General features: G+C 43.7%; 1 protein-coding gene across 4 annotated transcripts in view; it reads right to left on the bottom strand.

Annotated features, from left to right (window-relative positions):
- The window catches only part of KIF9 (kinesin family member 9), a gene marked incomplete at both ends in the record, with an annotated part of 38055 nt that overhangs the window by 17444 nt on the left and 2952 nt on the right, over nucleotides 1–17659 (bottom strand). For 2 of the 4 annotated variants that reach the window (XM_084247084.1, XM_084247085.1), the window contains 9 exons: nucleotides 1812–1889; nucleotides 5072–5136; nucleotides 6252–6399; nucleotides 7428–7520; nucleotides 7627–7710; nucleotides 10250–10474; nucleotides 12935–13041; nucleotides 14749–14914; nucleotides 17011–17108. In XM_084247084.1, coding sequence (XP_084103210.1) covers nucleotides 1812–1889; nucleotides 5072–5136; nucleotides 6252–6399; nucleotides 7428–7520; nucleotides 7627–7710; nucleotides 10250–10474; nucleotides 12935–13041; nucleotides 14749–14914; nucleotides 17011–17108 — 1064 coding nt within the window. Of the gene's footprint in view, nucleotides 1–1811; nucleotides 1890–5071; nucleotides 5137–6251; nucleotides 6400–7427; nucleotides 7521–7626; nucleotides 7711–10249; nucleotides 10475–12934; nucleotides 13042–14748; nucleotides 14915–17010; nucleotides 17109–17659 lie in introns of those variants that run through there. The other 2 variants (XM_084247086.1, XM_084247087.1) reach the window with 1 other exon arrangement.

Genomic DNA, 17659 nt, shown 5'->3' with positions numbered 1-17659 from the left:
ACACCACAAAAGAAATTAAAAAAAAAAAAAGATACAAAAAGCTTCAAGCTGTGGAAAATACAGAAAACAAAGCCACAAAATCTGAGATGACCAACCCACGATGCCATGCTGACTTCAGTTATTTCTTTTTAAGTAAAACATTTAAGATAAATGTGAATCCCCTGCACCTCTCCACTCCAAGTCCATTTCCTGCCCTCCTACCGCAACCCCACCCCAGAGGTATTGGGGTTTTCAATCTTTTCACTCCCACACATTTTTTCTTTCATTGCACACACATATAACCATTTAATGATAGCCAGCATACCTTGCAGGTTTTCACACTTGGTGTAAAGGACAGCTGCTACAATTCTGTTCTCACAATGCCCAAGTTGTTTTCTCACTTAGACATTCACGCTGGTGGTTCTAGCTCTGGCTCCTCCCTCCATAACTCAGCTATTCTCCTGTTAAAGGCTGCAGGTCATGTTCCTAATGTTTCATTGTTATAATAAGCACCACCAGCCCAGTTCTTTCTTAAGTCTCCTTATATACAAGACAATACCTCCGGACTTGATACCTGGAAGTTATGTAATATACCAGAAGTTATATAATATACCCACTAACTGCAGAGGTGAGTAGAGTGCTAGCAAATATTTACAGGTATTTACTCTATAACAGCACCGTGCTAAGACATTTCTACCCATTATCTTATTTTTCACAATAGCTCTTTGAGAGTGGATTGTTAGTTCCCTGACTTACAAATGAAGAAACTGAGGCTTAGAAAGGGTGTCAGGCTGAAGTTACAGAGCTAATGAAGACAAGTACGGGGTTTGGAACCAGACATCCCAGTCAAGCATGGTCCCAGAATAACAGCAGCTGTATCACCTGGAACTTAGAAATAATAAATCCCCTCATGCCATATCCCAGACCCCAGGCAAATGGAATTAGGAATTCTCAGAATGTGTCCCATGGCCTATAGTTTAGCAAGCCTACCAGGTGATTCTGGTGCCTCATCAAGTTTAAGAATCTTTGCCCCTAAGCTTTCCACCCCCTCAACTTGCTAATCATAGGTAGTTCCACAGAACCACAGGGTCCATTATTTAGAATCTGGAAAGTTGAACTGGTTTGTCATGAATTTAGGGCATGCGCAGTCTCCTGTCTCCAGTAACTATGATTCCACAAGCATCTTAAAAAGGAAAGCCAACTTATTGATTGGTAAATGTGTTTTTACTTTACTAGCTATTGCCAAAATGCTCGCCAAAGTAGTTGTATCAATTGCACTCTGATCATAATTAGGTTAAGTGTTCCCATTTCTACACACCCTAACCATCATTTTGTACTGTCATAAAAATAATAATTTGTACTAGTCTGAGGATGGAATCCTACTAAGGTTTCCAGGGAATTTGCATTAACCACTTGGTTAGTGATGAAATTGAACATTCCTTGTGACTAATTATCTCTGCTTGCTGGGAGGGGTCACTCAGATTGGGAGGAAAGAGGTTCTGATGAGTCTGAGAGAAGGTGCCCACTGATTCAGCTCTGGTCTGAAACAGTTAGCTATATAGACACCCATATACTTAGAGGCACTTAGAGGCCCTGGGCCCCACAAGTGAACTGGGTAGTAGTCTGACTAGCCCTTTGACCTTTGTAGTGACCCCAAAGGGGTCTCTAGGGAAGCTAAAGATTCTGGTCTGTCCCAGAGTGGAGAGGGACTGGCCCAGGATTGCATGCGTATCTTTGGTTGAGACAAGAAGGGAAGCCAGGCTCATGTGACCTAAGCAGCAAACCCACACACCTTCCCTGCAGTGAGACACCTGCCCACAAGCCCTATGTACCTCAGCGTCATACTTTTCATTGATGGCAGGCTCAGTGGTGACCAGCTTCATCCTGCTGGCAAACCGCAGTGAAGAAAGCTGAAAAATAAACCAGATAAGACATCCGATGACTCCCCACTAACGAGAGCCCAAGACACCAGCCTTTTCAGAGACCTTGCCTGCCTCTCCTGGTCCTTCAGACTGCCTGGCCAACCAGTGTTGGTTCACTTTCTTGAAGGAGTATTGGTCAAAAGGGCACTTAACAGTGAGGTTCCCCAGGCAAGGAAGAAGTTGACTGAGTGTCCTCATCTCCTACACTATCAGGATACACGCTGGTCTATTCATGTTCTACCTCTGCATGTTACCATGTTCCACCACTATACAGTTACACGCATCACACCTCTACTACATGTTTTATCTCACAACTCCCTATGAAGTAGGAATGTGGTCAACCTCATTTTATAGATGAGAACATTGAAACAGAGAGGTCAAGCAAACTGCCCAAGACCACAGAGCTAGTCAGAGGTAGTGCAGGAATTCAGTCCAAATACTGAGGCTCCTGAGTCCGTGTTCCTAACTGCTGAGAGGAACAGAATGTGTAGGAACCCACTTCTGTACCCTTGCATGGGAACTGAAGGAGGGTCTGGGAAGGGCCAGAGCAGTGATTTGCCTGGTCGTGGGGGAGGGACATTCTAATAGAGAGACAGTGTGACCCAAGTGGAGGGAGGTGAGAGCCAGATGATCTGGTGAGAACTGAGGCAAAAATGAAGGAGTAACACAAAAGAAGGCACCGTGGGGGCGAATGGAAGGGCCTGAATGCCTAGGGAATCAGTTTCTTACACTGCCAGCATGTGAGTGGTAAATGTTGAAACTGAATGGAGGGAGGCATTGGAATGCACTAGTAAACCTTTGCTACCTGGTGACAAAATAAAAAATTTGACTCAGCAGAATCCTAAAGTGTGTGTGTGTGCGCGCGTGCACGTGTGCATGTGTGCACGTGCATACACGTGCTGCTTGACTTTTACATCTTTGACCAATTATTGTGAGTAGAGACATTTGCAAATCAGGTCACTAGGAAAGACGAATCCCTGCATAAAGGCAACTCTAAAATGTACTATAGGGTCCCTTGGGTCACTGGAGTGAAGTCTGGAGGTCCTGCCCCAGTTCTTCTGGAGAGGTAGTCATGGTAATATGGCTACAGGGCCAGGAGACAGCCAGGTAAGCAGGCACTTGGGAAATAGTCTTGACACTGTGCCCCCCTGCATTGATATTACATGACAAGTAACTGTGAGCAGTAGCCAGAGGTGGCAAGAGGCAGGTCCTGAGACCCAATCACATCAGGCTGGGCTGGCTGGGAAGCCGACTTTAAAAGGGATGGACAGAAGAGGCTATTCTTTGGGCAGTCTGGTCTGGTGGTTAAGAGCTTGGACACTGACAAACTGTATAAGCTGAGACAGGTCTTGGAACTTTTCTGGCGATAAGGAAGACCTGACTTGCAAGGTCTTGGGTAGACTTAGTGATGAGGTACATGATGTGTTCTGAGCAGTGCTGGCACACAGCGAGCTTTCAGGGCAGGCCTGACATACAGTTCGAGTTGTTTCTGTGTAGGATAAAATCAGACTCTTCTGCTCCAAGGGGAGCAGCAGGTGTGGCCACAAGCCCCCACTGTGGTTTCTCCTGCACACACATGTAGTATCACCACACAAAACATCATTCACAATGGGAAGTTTTGAAATACTTGCCAAAGAGAATCATTAGCTTCCAAACCCCCAATATGCCCTTGGCCCAAATCTCTGAGGCCTTTCAAACATTTCCACCAGGCCCTGTTGGCTCAATCCTGGGCAGAGATCCAGTGTGGTGTAGGCCCCAGCCTCTGGGGACAGCAGATACCATAAGAGCTGCTTCCTGTGTGCTCAGGGGTGAGGGTAAGGGGAGAAAGGGACCTTCCACCATCTTGGAGGACATCTTTCTTAACAAGGCAGCCAAGAGGTCCAGTTTTCTTCTGGATCCTCTTGGGGTTAACCCAGCTTTGTTATGCTCTGAGAACAGAATGTTCCTGAACCCTCCTCTGGGGAAGCAGCCTGAACGTCAGATGGAGCTCCCCTACCTGGCCTCCCAGGTCCCAGAGCACTGGGTATGTGGCAGGAGAGCTCTCCCTGGAGACCTGCAATGTCCCCAAAGCACAAACTGGGAGGCCCCAGAGGAACCTTGTGCCTACAGCATCTTGGGTTCCTGGAAATGACATTTCATCTAAGTGGAGTCTCCAGATGACTGAAGCATGTCCTAAACACCCACAGTTGAAAACCAAAATGTCTAAGGAGAGCTTTCTAAGCTTACTAAGTAAGCTTACTTACTAGCGGGTGGCCCTTCAGAGGAAGAAGGGAACCCCAGCCTGGTTGCCAACCTGCGTGGGCTTACCTGTGTCACTACCTTTGCTCTGTCAGGCCAGTATTCCTTCTCCTCATTCTCATACACTTTTCTATTCCCCAGGTCACCTGTATTCTACCACTGGGTTAACCTCTATGAGTCACAACCCTCCCCTACTCACACCTGTGACAACCCCAGCCACCTGCAGAATGGCCAAAGTCTCTGCCATCAGGACCCACTCAGCCCCTGTGGTAGCCAGATGTTACTGGCATGGGCCACACCTTCAGGATTTCCTCTGCCAGAAACATCTCTGCTTCCCTGCACCAACTCCTCAAGCCCACCTAGTTCAGTGCTCACCTTCCTCACCCCAGTTTTAGGAAACACCACTCCCCCCCAACCCCCGCCAAAAGATCCTCTATCCAGGTCTCTCACATTACTAAAAGCCATGACTGGGAATGCTGAGGCCCAAGGCCAGGAATCACTTAACTCTACTGAGCTGCTCCCCACCTCTCCACCCGCAACCCAAGACCTTATACATGGCAGGTGCTTACCACCTATTTGCTGCTCACTCTGGCCTTACAATATCAGCCTGGAATCTGGAATTTTTTAAGATTTTAAAACATGTGATTATAAAGAACAAGGAATCAGCTGTTCTCCAGCCCAATTCACAAGAAGAAGCACCCTGGGAGGCATGGCCTTTGTCCCCACAAAGCTGGCTCTCAGACCTCCTCTCAGGCCCTCAAAATGAACTGGGCCCCCCTCAGCAATTTTGGCTCAGATTCCTGCCCTGAATCCTCCACTCTTGACTATGTCTATGCTAGTGTGCCTGCTGAGCCAGCCCAGCACAAGCCTTACTAGCCCTGGCACCCATGAGGAGGGATTCCAACCTATCCGCATTGGCAGTCTTTACATACCGTCTCTTCCAATTGGGCGGCTTCTCCATAGATGTTTGTCACAAGGACCATATTGCAGTTTCCCCCTACAGGAAGCAGGACACAGAAGGACCATGAACCATGTGTGTTTTCTGCCAAAGGATTTCTTTGAGGCTAATGGAGATCTGTTATGGACTGAATGTGTTCCCCCCAAACTCATGTTGAAATCCTAACCCCCAAATAGGATGATATTTGGAGGTGTGGCCTGTGGGAAGTAATTAGGTTTAGATGAGGCCCTAAGGGTGAAGCCCCCATGTCAGTACATGCGCTGCCAAAGCAAACACTGGAGCCACCCATGTTGGGATTAGTGCCCTTAGGGAAAAAGAAGGAACCCAGAACTTGAGCTCTCTCCATTTCTGGCCTCAATCTCTTTCCCCTATGTGAAAACACAATGAGAAGGAGGCCATCTGCAAGTCAGGAAGGGATTCTCACCAGGAACTCTCCCTGCTAGACCTTGATCTGGAGCATCCAACTCCAGAACTATGAGAAATAAACGTGTGTTATTTAAGTCACCCAGGCCATGGATTTTGTCACAGCAACCTGAGTTGACAAAGACAGGGTCAGAAAGGACAATGCCAAAGCATGCATGATGCTGGGAGGTAGAGGGAAAAGTGAGAGGGGAGAGAGGGCACCAGATATACCTAAAAGAAGAGCCTGGGAACAACAGAGGTGAGAGGGTGTGGAGCAGGGAGGGGCAGGGTTGGGGAGAGGGCTTTGGGCCAGGGCTTTGCTCAAGGTGGTACCCAATTTATAATCAGACACCAATGACTGTATCATCAACCCAACATGAGCGCCTGGAGACACAGCATGAAAAGACTGCTCCTGCTCCTCTGTAGAGGAGGCTGCAGGGGAAACACCATGGAGAAACTTCCCATCTATGTCTTTAAGGCAACGAAGTATTCTGCCAGCTGATTTAGGGATGTGGGGGAAAGGAGAAGGTATTTACAGTAGTGGCAAAAACTTAAACAAAGATACTGAGGAGTGAAGAAAGCACTTTGTGGGGGAAAGAAGAGGATGATATGCTTGATTCTGCCTTTCAGGTATGTCAGATTACATGAAAAGACTCCAGGTAAATCTAAGTCGACGCCACCAGGAGGGAGCAATTCCATCATCACCGGCAGCAGATGTGCCTGTCCTTCCTCCTCATGCAAACCACACTTACCTAAGGAGTCCTTCAAGGCATGGGTGAGCTTGCACTGCCTGAAGGGGATGTGGTCCCGCTTCTGGTCCCCGAGGGCAATGATGGCCTGCTCCAGGAACGACAGCGACTTGTTGATGTAGGTGGCTTCCTTTAGGACTCGGCCCTCGGACTGCAAACCAAAGGTCAGGTTCACTTTGGCCAAGGGGAGAGGCTGCCCAACTAAGAACACTGGTGGCCAGGCCAGAGCCCCCTTCCCAGGAACAGGGCCTTTCCTCAACATTATGGGATATATTCTATTCCATCTTGGGCTAATAACGGTAATACTAATACTCACAAGAATATTTATATGAATATTCATGTGAATGCTCATGTGAACATGAATATTTAATACGACTTTACAGGAATTCACTTTAGATTCTCACTAAACTGAGTACACAGAGGAATAGTTGTGCAGATACTGGGCAATATTCACACAAATAGAAACGCTCACACTAATGCATATGGGAATGTGATCTGAATACTCTTGTGAATACTTGTGCTCATCCTCACACTCATGTGAATATTTGTTTGAAATAAAATACTCATGTGAATACTTAGACGCATACACAGAGATGCCAACACTAGCATTTACTGAGCGCTTACTAAATGCCAGGCACCTTACTAAGAAATTAGGGGCCATCATCTCCTTTAATATTTACAAAAATCCTGTCAATTTGGGGCTTTCCGGTGGCCTAGGAGTTAAGTCTCAGCATTATCACCACTATGGCCTGAGTCTGACCTCCAGCCAAGGAGCTACCCACATGGCACAGCAGACCTCTCCTGTCTTGCTTGCTGCCCCCTCAACAGTCTACTTCAGTAGAGCCACCTGTTCTGCTCCCCACTGTGTCTCTGGTGAGTCCTCTCATCCCCCACACCTCTGGCCTACACTGCAGTTCTTCTATGCAAAAAAAATAAAGCTACCAACTTTTAAAAAATTTTAAATAAATAAAAAATCCTGTCAAGTAGGAATGCCTCTGTGCAGCAGTTATTCCATCTATGCTAATTCCATCCCTCCAGCTCCTCGGGTCAAGCCGCTTGTCTCACTGCACCTAGGTCAGGTCTGTGCTCATGAACACCTAGGGAGGGTGGGCCCAGGTGCACTGTGCCGAAAACAGACCATGGCTTGTGGAGAAGAAACCTTCCACTTCCCCCACTTACTCCAGACTTCCCCAGCCTCTCCGATCCTGCTAGATCCACCAAGTTAATTTTGGAAGTGATGTACTTTTCATCTGATAGCGTCCGAGAATGGGCCTACAAAACATGCAGAGGTTAGATTGTCACAGGAAGAATTTGCTGATGAGTAGATCCCATGGGAAGTGACTGCCTTTCCCAGGCTTTTTAAAGAACTTGCACTTACCTCCACGTAGATGGTGAAAATGCAGTGTGACCTGGAAGAGTTTTTGTTCATCGTGTGAGAGGCTATAATCCTATTGGTCTCTCCCTGAAAAAGTAGGGAAATGTAGACATTTTGAAAAATTAAAATAACAAGGCATTTATTTGGGTCATTTTTCAACTACATCGATAGTTATATAAGTGATCTTAATCACTGCAATCAACTGGAGTTCCAGGCAATACTTATTTATAAATTAATACAAAAGTAAACAAACTGAAGTCCATATCTACACTTATACCACTGCTAGGGACATGTGAATTGGTATAGTTTTCTAATAAACAAAGTAGCAATAAAAATTAAAAATCCTAAAAATATGCATGAATAATGAATCATAACCTACATATCCAACAATAAGGGAATGACCTATCTACCTTGGAATATTACATAGCCAGGACCATGTTAATAAGTATCTTTTCATAACAGAAATACAGATTCCAAATTCATAGCAAACTGACTTTCATAGCACACTAAAAGAATCATACACTATGATCAAGTGAGATTAATCCCTGGGCTGCAGGATCGTTCAACATAAACAAGTTAATCCGTGTAACATACCACATAGGCAGAATGAAGGACAAAATCATATGCTGCTGCAATCTAGGGTATGCAAAAGTATTCATACAAAATAGGATAAACAGATGCTGTTACTAAGATGTTTGTTAATAATGGTCTTTCTGGGCTGGGGTTTATGGGTCACTTTCTCTTTCCTATACAGTTTTGTTTTTTCATAGTTTTTCTTACAGTGAAACTGTGCTACTTTTTAAAATAGGAAAAATAAAAAATTTTGTTATTTATTTATATTTAATAATTTTGTTTTCAAAGGCACAGTGGGCCCTTCCCTCTAACTCATAGGATTAGCAAGGCCCTGCAGTAAATATTTGTTCAAATGCCCAATCCCATCTGATTGGTACTATTAGTGTCTCCACTTTCACAGATGAGCAAAGAGGCTTGGAGACAATGATGATTTGTTCATCTCTAAGGCTTAACTTAAGCTTGAAAGAAGTCTGGATTTAAGCCCAAGTGCCCAATTACAAATCCTATGTCTTTTGCACTGTATCTCAGCTCAAAATATGAAGGGTGTTTTGAGCAATAAAATGAACTAAATATTCAAAAACTGTCCTATTGCAAAACACCTAAAGATAATGGAATATTTAAAACTTCTTTTTGAATATGTAGCTGTGATTGTCTAGAAGTAAGGAAAGTAGCCTGGGGCAGGATAGGAGGTTGCAGCAGGAATCCAGGTTAAGGTTAAGGAGGAAAGGAAAAGCAAAGAAAGTTGTAAATTTGCAGATAAATGTAAAAGAATGCTGATTATATAAGACAGTAAAAATAAAATCTTGTTGGGGGTTAAAAATTAAAGCAACAGGGCCTCCCCGGTGGCGCAGCGGTAGAGCGCTGGGTTGCGAAGCTGCCCGCAGCCTCTGCAGCGCCGGTTCGATCCCCGGCTGCTCCCTGGCCACCAGAGGAGGGTCCCACATGGCGTGCAGACCTCTCCTGCCGCCCGCTGCTCCCCTCAGCAGTGTACTTCGGTCCTTCTGCCTGCTCTGCTCCCCGCTCTGGCTCTGGTGAGTTCTCTCACCCTCCCGCGCTTCTGACTGTACCCAGTGCATGTATAAACAAAACAAACAAACAAACAAATAAATAAAAAAAAAATGCCTCTATAAAAAAAAAAAAAGAGAGAGAGAAAAAAAAAATTAAAGCAACAATCCTAAGCTGCTTATAGAATCGGGGGTGGGGGGAAACGCTTCAATTAACTTTAGACTTTTAGAAATATTTATTTTTAAACATTTTGTTTTGAAATAATTATAGATTCATAGGAAGTTGCCAAAAAATGTATAGGGAGGTTCTTTGTATCCTTCACTCAGTCTTTCCCCATGATAACTTGTAAAACTATAGAATGCTATCAAAATCAGGAAATTAATACTGGTACATAGAGCATAATCATTTTACCATTATTCAAGCACCCACTTATGTGTGTATATGGGGGCCTCCCTGGTGGCACAGGGGTTAAAGCAGTGCTATTAAGCTATCCGCAGCCACTGCAGCACGAGTTTGATCCCCAGCCAGCCAGGGAGCTACCCACATGGCACAGCAGACCTCTCTCTCCTGCCTTGCCCCACTGCTCCCCTCAGCAGTGTATTTCAGTCAGTCTGCCTGTTCTGTTCCCCTCTCTGTCTCTGGTGAATCCTCTCACCGCACCTCTGGCCTGTACCCCAGGTCTTGTATGCATAAATAAATAAACCTTTTTTTAAAAAAAAGAAAAAGGAAAGAAAGTGAAGAAGGGAAAGAAAAAATGAAGGAAGGAAGGACCATTTCAACTATATAAAGGAAAAATTGCAAGGGAAAAAGACTGGAAGGAAATAAGCCAAAGTATACATTATTGTGACCTTACGTAGAAAACAGATTGAGTGAATTCTTTTTTTGTTTCTGCATTCTTTTAATACTATCTGAATGTGCTAAATGAGCATTTGATAATTTTCATTCTGGTTATCAAAGTAAGTTAAAAACTAAGAAGAAGAAAAAAAAAACCTAAGAAGGAGGGAGGGAGGAAAAGAAAGGAAGGAACCCTTAGACTTGATCATCTCACCTCAAAAAGGAGACTGAATGCATCCTCCTCCTGACTTGTGAGGTGGACAGACAGGCCCTTAATGAAGACCCCTTGAGGGTTTTCAACAATGGTCATTGGTGTGACTGAGGGCCCAACATAGGGCAGAGTAGACAGGAGATCAAACAGACTCTCATTATAGATTTCCAGGTAGGACACACGCACAGTGATGGCATGTGTGGGGCGCTCTTCAATCATCCTAAAAACCTAGATGGGAGATTGGACAGTCGTGACCAAGAGCAAAACTCCAGTGACAAACTCGTATTAGGCATTCTTACCTCAGGAGAGAACATCAAAAAGTACAATAGAAAAATCCTAAAAACCCTGTCCTAGTTAAAAGAATTTACAACCCAGTTGGTGTGACAATCAGCATCAACAACAAATATTACTTTTAATCTGTTGGATGATATTTTTTGAAGCCTCACTTACAGATTGGCTAATACTTGTACAGTCCCAAGAAGTAAAGGCAGGATGAAAGGAAAGGACTCTGGAATGAGCGTCTCATTTTATAGTTTCTTGCTGTACATAAGCCTCATTCATAGCCATTATTAAATTCCATCCTTGTAACTCCCCTGTGATTGAAGCAGGGCAGGTATAATACTTATTTGTGGAAAGTTCCATGCAATATAACTATGTGTAGAAGCCAGGCCAGAACTCAGTCTTCTCTATTTCTAATACCCTCCCTCTCTGCACCTAATTTTCTCATTTATCAAATGGGGAGTTGGGATGGATGATGCCTGAGGCCCCCACTTGCTCTAATAGTCTAGATCTGCACCATCCAACATGGTAGATGCTAGTTGTGGCTGCTGAGCACTTGAAATGTGGCTCATGCACATGGGGGCTGAATTTTAAATTTTATTTCATTTTAATTTAAATATAAATGTAAAAACATTAAATCCAATTATTGGTTAACTTTTAACAATATTTGAAACAACTTGTGTGTATAAAACTATTTTTTCAACTGCAAATTTTATGAAATTTAAATATAGATCAAGTATTTCTTGAGAATAGCTAGTGTCTGAATTCAAATGTGCCATAAGAGTAAAATATACAACAGATTTCAAAGACTGTATGAGAAAAAGAAGGCAAAATAGCTTAATAATTTTTATATTGATTATAAGTAAAAATGACATTTTGGATATATTGAGTTAAATGTATTTTTTTTTAAAGATTTATTTATTTATTTATTTATAACAAGCACTGGGTACAGTCAGAAGCGTGGAAGGGTGAGAGAATTCACCAGAGCCAGAGCAGGGAACAGAACAGGCAGACTGACGAAGTACACTGCTGAGGGAAGCAGCGGGCGGCAGGAGAGGTCTGCGCACCATGTGGGACCCTCACCCGGTGGCTGGGGATCGAACTGGCACTGCAGAGGCTGTGGGCAGCTTCACAACCCAGCACTCAATTGCTGTGCCACTGGAGAGGCCCAAGTTAAATATATTATTAAAATTCATTTCACCAGTTTTACTTTTTAAACAGTGGTTACAGGAAAATTAAAAATTGCACATATAGGGGCCTTTCTGGTGGTGCAGGTGGTTGAGCACTGTGCTGTGAAGCTGTTTGCAGCCTCTGCAGTGCTGGTTTGATCCCCGCTAGCCGTGGAGAAACCCACATGGTGAGTAGACCTCTCCTGTCTCACCCGCTGTTCCCCTCAGCAGTGTATTTCAGTCAGTCTGCCTGTTCTGTTCCCCACTCTGTCTTTGGTAAGTCCTCTGACCCTCCCGCACATCTGGCCTGTACCCTGGTTCTTGTATAAATAAATAAATCTTTGAAAAAAAATTGCACATATGACTTACATTCTATTTCTATAAGGCGGTGTCCTGCTAGGCTATTAAAGTCTAAGATGCAAAGACAGTGATGCTTTGACAGTGGAACTTAAAGGATACTGCTTCAAAAATTAAAGCATGAATGGTTTATACACTAGAGGGACATCTATACTTCTTACAATACAGGGCTATCAAACCCCAAGGTGTTTGTGGGGGAAAGCCCTGTGCCTCCTCTCTCCAAACAGAGAAGGTCCTCACAGAATGCAGACTAGCATACCCCAAAGGAAGGTCCTTCTGTCTGTCTTTAGCCTCACTCTCAGTCCTTAAAGCTCACGCCATGTTCTGCTTCTTCCTTTTGTTCCTTCTGGGACTGAGGTGGTGGAGGAAGCCAGGGCAGGCCAGTAAGAAAGGTCTGCAAGGGTTCGTATCCCCTTCATTAAAACCAAGAAAGGGCAGCTCTCCTCCCTGACCACTTGTCTATGCAGGCTTATCTCTTTTTTCCTTTCTCCTTTTCCTAATAAACCTGCCCTTTCAAAATTTAAAGAAAAACAAAACAGAACAAGATAGGGAACAAGTGCTCAATTATAGCATTACAGACCCTAAGAGCAGCAAGAAGTCAATCACCACGTCCAACTCCCTCTTTCACAAATGAGGAAACAGGCTCAGCCTGCGTGTGAGTCAGAGTCTGAAACCTGAACTCCTAGTTTTTTGAGGCCTCTGACACACACACACATGCACACGCACACACACCCATTACCAGCCCCCCCCCCCCCACATATCCAGAATCCTAGACAGCATGAAACTCATTTGTCCCCACTGTCTCCAATAACTGGCATGGCACTGGTCACATCTATGGTAGAGAGGATGTGTGTGGCATCCCACCCTTGGGCCCACTCTCTACCTGCTGTAAGGCACGAGGGAGGATCCCCCGGTGTTTGTAATTCTCAGTTGCCCCCGTCATGGTGTACGTCTTGCCAGCTCCTGTCTGCCCATAACACATGATGGTGCCTGCAAACATTTCAAAACACATCTCGGTGACATCCAGGGGAAAAAAAGATCCAAGGATAGTTGTCCCATCCCCAGCATGCCTAGTGCCTGCCAGGAATCTGGCATGGAGGTGGCCATCAGGATCAGCCAAGGACATCAGGAATTCCTGCCAGTGAGAGTGGTGGGCAGGGAAACAGAAAGTTAAATGGTCAAAACAAACAGCTGCTCTGAATCTGTAGTCCATTTAGTGTTCCCTCTACCAAGAGATGATCTAAGGTGAGGGCTTCTGAGAACAGCAGGAAATCTTAGAAATAGAGTCACTGGGAATTATCTAAGAAAAATGAGGAAGATCTGAGCATCAAACTCTAGCCCTTTGTTAACAAGGCCATGAACTGCTGTGGTCTCAACCCTACCTTCCTGTAGGGTTGGTTGGTCAGCAGGCAAGAAGGGCTTTCAAAAACCGAGAGAAGAGATGGTACTGGGAAGGATATTTCCTGTCAAAGGTGACAATTTTTTTGCAAGTTTCCACAGGACCAACAAGAATGCTAGTTGGTCCCTTACCACTTCTGGAAACAGACCACTAGAAACAGGTCCGGATCTGGTCCCATTGCCCTCTCTGGGAGGCACTTTTACTTGCACCTCTCACATCCTTTAGGTCGATCATCGCCACCATGCTCTAGGATACAAACCTCACAGTCACCCTGGGCTCCAGTTTCTCTCTGCTATTTCTTGTGGTTTGGGCAGCCTGAGCCTTCCCCACCCCAAAAGTTGCTTCTGGGTGTTTACACAGCAGAACTGCCTGGACAATGCTTGGTCACTAGAGAATCCTAGGATAGGTAGGTTTTAGTCAGGGTCCCTAATTCAGCATCTGAAAGGGAGCCAGAAATGGTGTCTATTAACCCAATACAAATAAGCAGAAAGAACTCATGTCCACTCAGAATCTATCTGTGGTTCCAGAACACCCAGTGCCCAAGACCCTCAACCTCTCTGGGCCTAGGTTTCTCTGTCTCTACCTCATCAGGCCCATATTCCCTCTGGGTCAGAGAGGAACCATACTTATGTATCATATACAGGATCCATTACAAAGTTGTGTATCTACACTTAATGGACTTTTAAACAGAAAACTTGAAGCTTGCAAACAGGGAACATTCTAGTCAACAGCCACAAGAAAGGCAAAGTCTGCAAACTTTGATGGTCTATGGACTTTAATATATTTTTAAGATTTTAAAACAATTTTAGACTGAACAAGTGTATAAATATTTCCCAATAAACCTGCTTTAATTTGTTAAAAAAATCAAATTCTACTTGTTTCTCATGACATATACATAAATAATCCTATACTAGAATATGAACAATACATTGATTATACTGGTAGAATGAATGGAAATAGCTTAGTAGGTAAGCAAGAGAAAAATATTTGGATTCCTTCAAATTCATCATAAGGATATTATCTTCAAAACTAATATTTAAGAGATTTGAAACAAGATAATAGTTAAATCCCTATGACCTACACAGAGTTGGAGTGAGTTTATCTTCCTATGAAGAATGTCACCATGCCCACAATGTCACCAAGCAAATAATAACATAAGAACATGGAGACAATAAGCAAACAAATGTTAGTAAGTGAGGTTATAATTTATTTTATTCACCATAAAATACTTGCACCTCTTTCTCCAGGAGGGGGTCCACAGGTTCTTAGGTAAGATAACAGTTAATGAACTAAATTACCATTATAGCCATTGAGGGCCTGAGAAACCACATCCTTTGCGACTGTCTCATAAACCATGTCTTGGGAGGCATCATGGAGAACTCCATCCAACTTGAACGACCAGTCTGTCTGCTGGTTATTGACAACTCCTCTCCGAGTATCTTTTTTTAAGTGAATATCAATGCTCTAGGAAAAGATAAAGGGAAAGGGAGAAAGAGGTGGGAAGAAGAGAAAGAGGGAGCAAGATATTCATTAGGAAATTGGTATTAAAAAAATATCACTGGCAGTCAAGGAAGGATGTGAGAAAACAGAGCAAGTGAATTTTAGGAAAAACAGGAACTCCCACCTGTTGGCTGGGCTGATATTCTGGGTGATTTCTTTGGTGTGGGAGAAGGAAGCTCTTGCAGGGAGGTCAGATGACCCTCAAGTGGTAGAATCAGGGGCAAGACTGGAGTACAAATAGCTTAAGTATATCTCAGTCTAGTTTACAGGGTAATCGTCTTTGTGCCCCATGTGTGATAGGGCATCAAGTACACTTATCACGTTCTTATTAAATAAGCTTCAGGTGCATTCAATAAATACAGGGAGGGCTTGAATTAGGTCAGAGAGAATAGTGGGCTTGGTGGCAGAGGGCTGGGCTTGAGCCCCATCTCTCTGGTTACCGGTGGTGAGGCCTCCGTGGGTTCTGTGGTGAGAATATACTCCCACACACACCCTATGCACCAATGTGAATAATGATGAAATAACCGCAGAAGAGGTTCTGGATTTCTTACCCAGTTTCTCATTGGTATCAGAGTATATGGGGGGTGTCCACTTACTTGTCATCAGTGGATTTTTTTGATGCAAAGATGCAAAGATTTCTAAAAAAAATTTTAGGATTTTTTTTTTTTTAAGATTTATTTATTTATTTATACAAGCACTGGGTACAGTCAGAAGCACAGGAGGGTGAGAGAATTTGCCAGAGCCAGAGGGGAGAGCAGAGCAGGCAGACTGACGAAACACACTGCTGAGGGGAGCAGCAGAAGGCAGGAGAGGTCTGCGCTCCATGTGGGACCCTAGAACCGGTGCCGCAGAGGCTGTGGGCAGCTTCGCAACCCAGCGCTCAACCACTGCGCCACCAGGGAGGCCCCAAAATTTTAGGATCTTTAGATCCTTCCATAGTAACCTACTGTGGCAGCAGCTGGTTTAGGAATATATTGGATTAAGTCAATGATAGATTCCAATCTTTGCAATGGGGACTTCTGATGTAAGCTGACTCCCATTGAAATCTTATACTGGTTGCTCTAATCCACACACAGACAAAGAAAGATCAAGAGAGAAAGGTTTGTTTCATTCACATGTTAAATGCTCGGTGCTTCTGATTCATTGAAACCAAGTCCAGAGAGTAAACATCACAGGACTTCAAGGGAACTTTTTCTGACTGCTAGGGCTTTCAATTGCTTGAATTGCCCTTGAATTCTTCTCTTAAAGAATGTCTCAGTGCTGCCCATAGTAGACCCACATGTTTTCATAATTCAAACATCTAACACTCTCAAACTGCTCTAAGCCTGTCATAGGCTTCAGAAAGGTGCTCAGGACAGAGGTGAGGACACAAGGATAGATAGATCTTTCCAGCTCTCTCAGTAAGAGTTTCTTCCACTGTGTGGGTAAGTTTAAGTTATCAATGCGTAGGTAAGTTTAAGCTTAGGATATTCTAACTGTATTCCCTGGGAGATTATTTTATGGCAGATCTGGTCACCAGAAACTTTCATAAGTGTGCATAAATGTCTCTTTTTCTGTGTCAGACACGGGATAAAGGTAAACTCATTAACCAAAGAGACATTTTTAAAACAGGAGTTTTATGAGTTTCCTCCTCAATAGCACTGAGTTTGTGATTTGGACTTGAATTCTAGAGTCCATCTGAATTTGACCAATTCTGCCTTGGTGCTTAAAAGATTATTTGGGGGCCTCCCTGGTGGCGCAGGGGTGAAGACGCAACCTATGAAGCAATCCACAGCCACTGCAGCCCAAGTTTGATTCCGGGCCCGCCAGGGAGAAACCCACATGGTGGGACAGAACTCTCCTGTCTCGCCCGCTGCTCCCCTCAGCAGTGTCCTTCGGTCCGTCTGCCTGTTCTGTTCCCTGCTCTGTCTCTGGTGAATCCTCTCAACACCAATTCTTGTATAAAAATAAATAAATCTTTAAAAAAAAAAAAAAGATCATTTGGAAACAGAGTCACCTGTAGTGAGGTAGGCGAGAATGGCCCACAGGCAGGTACTGTGTAAGTAAGTACAAGTACTTACTTTGTTGTCATCTCCATATTTGATCATTTCATGAGCAAAGTCATCAGTGGGTCTGACACGGACAAATGCATGAACTTTTTTCCTAGTACTCATTCTAGCTAAAAAGAAGAAAACGGTGAAATTAAGCATTATCAAACAACAATTAGAGAGGAAATGTCACACATTAGGATCAGAAAAACTTGGTGTGCAGTTCATGCATTAGTCTTCTAGTGTGGTTTCTAGAAATGTTCTCTATTGAGTGCGCCTATGTGTAGCATCATTCATTATATTTTCCTCTAAAATACTTATTATAAAATGCACTAAAATGAATTTTCTTTTCATCATTAACATAATTTCAGATGCAGCACCTCCTCCACTACCTCCACTATACTAATTTGAATCAGAAATGGATCCCCTAAAAGTACATCTAATCTATCCTATAATCAAATATTCTTTCTTCTCTGGCATTCCACGGAGAGAAAAATCAGTCTCCTATGATCTCCTCTTCCTCTACTAAAACCTAACTATATTCTCATCATTTTCTTTCAGATACACATATATTTTAATTCTTTCATTTATACTATCACAAATCATTACCACATAGAATATTAAAACTGATGTTTGATGTGGCTTCATGGAACAAGATGAAAGCTTACAAATGTAAAAGATA

Source organism: Talpa europaea (genome assembly GCF_964194135.1).
Source record: "Talpa europaea genome assembly, chromosome: 11".
Lineage (NCBI taxonomy): Eukaryota > Metazoa > Chordata > Mammalia > Eulipotyphla > Talpidae > Talpa > Talpa europaea.
Note: the sequence above shows the minus strand (reverse complement) of the source record. Positions and strands in the feature narration are given on the sequence as shown.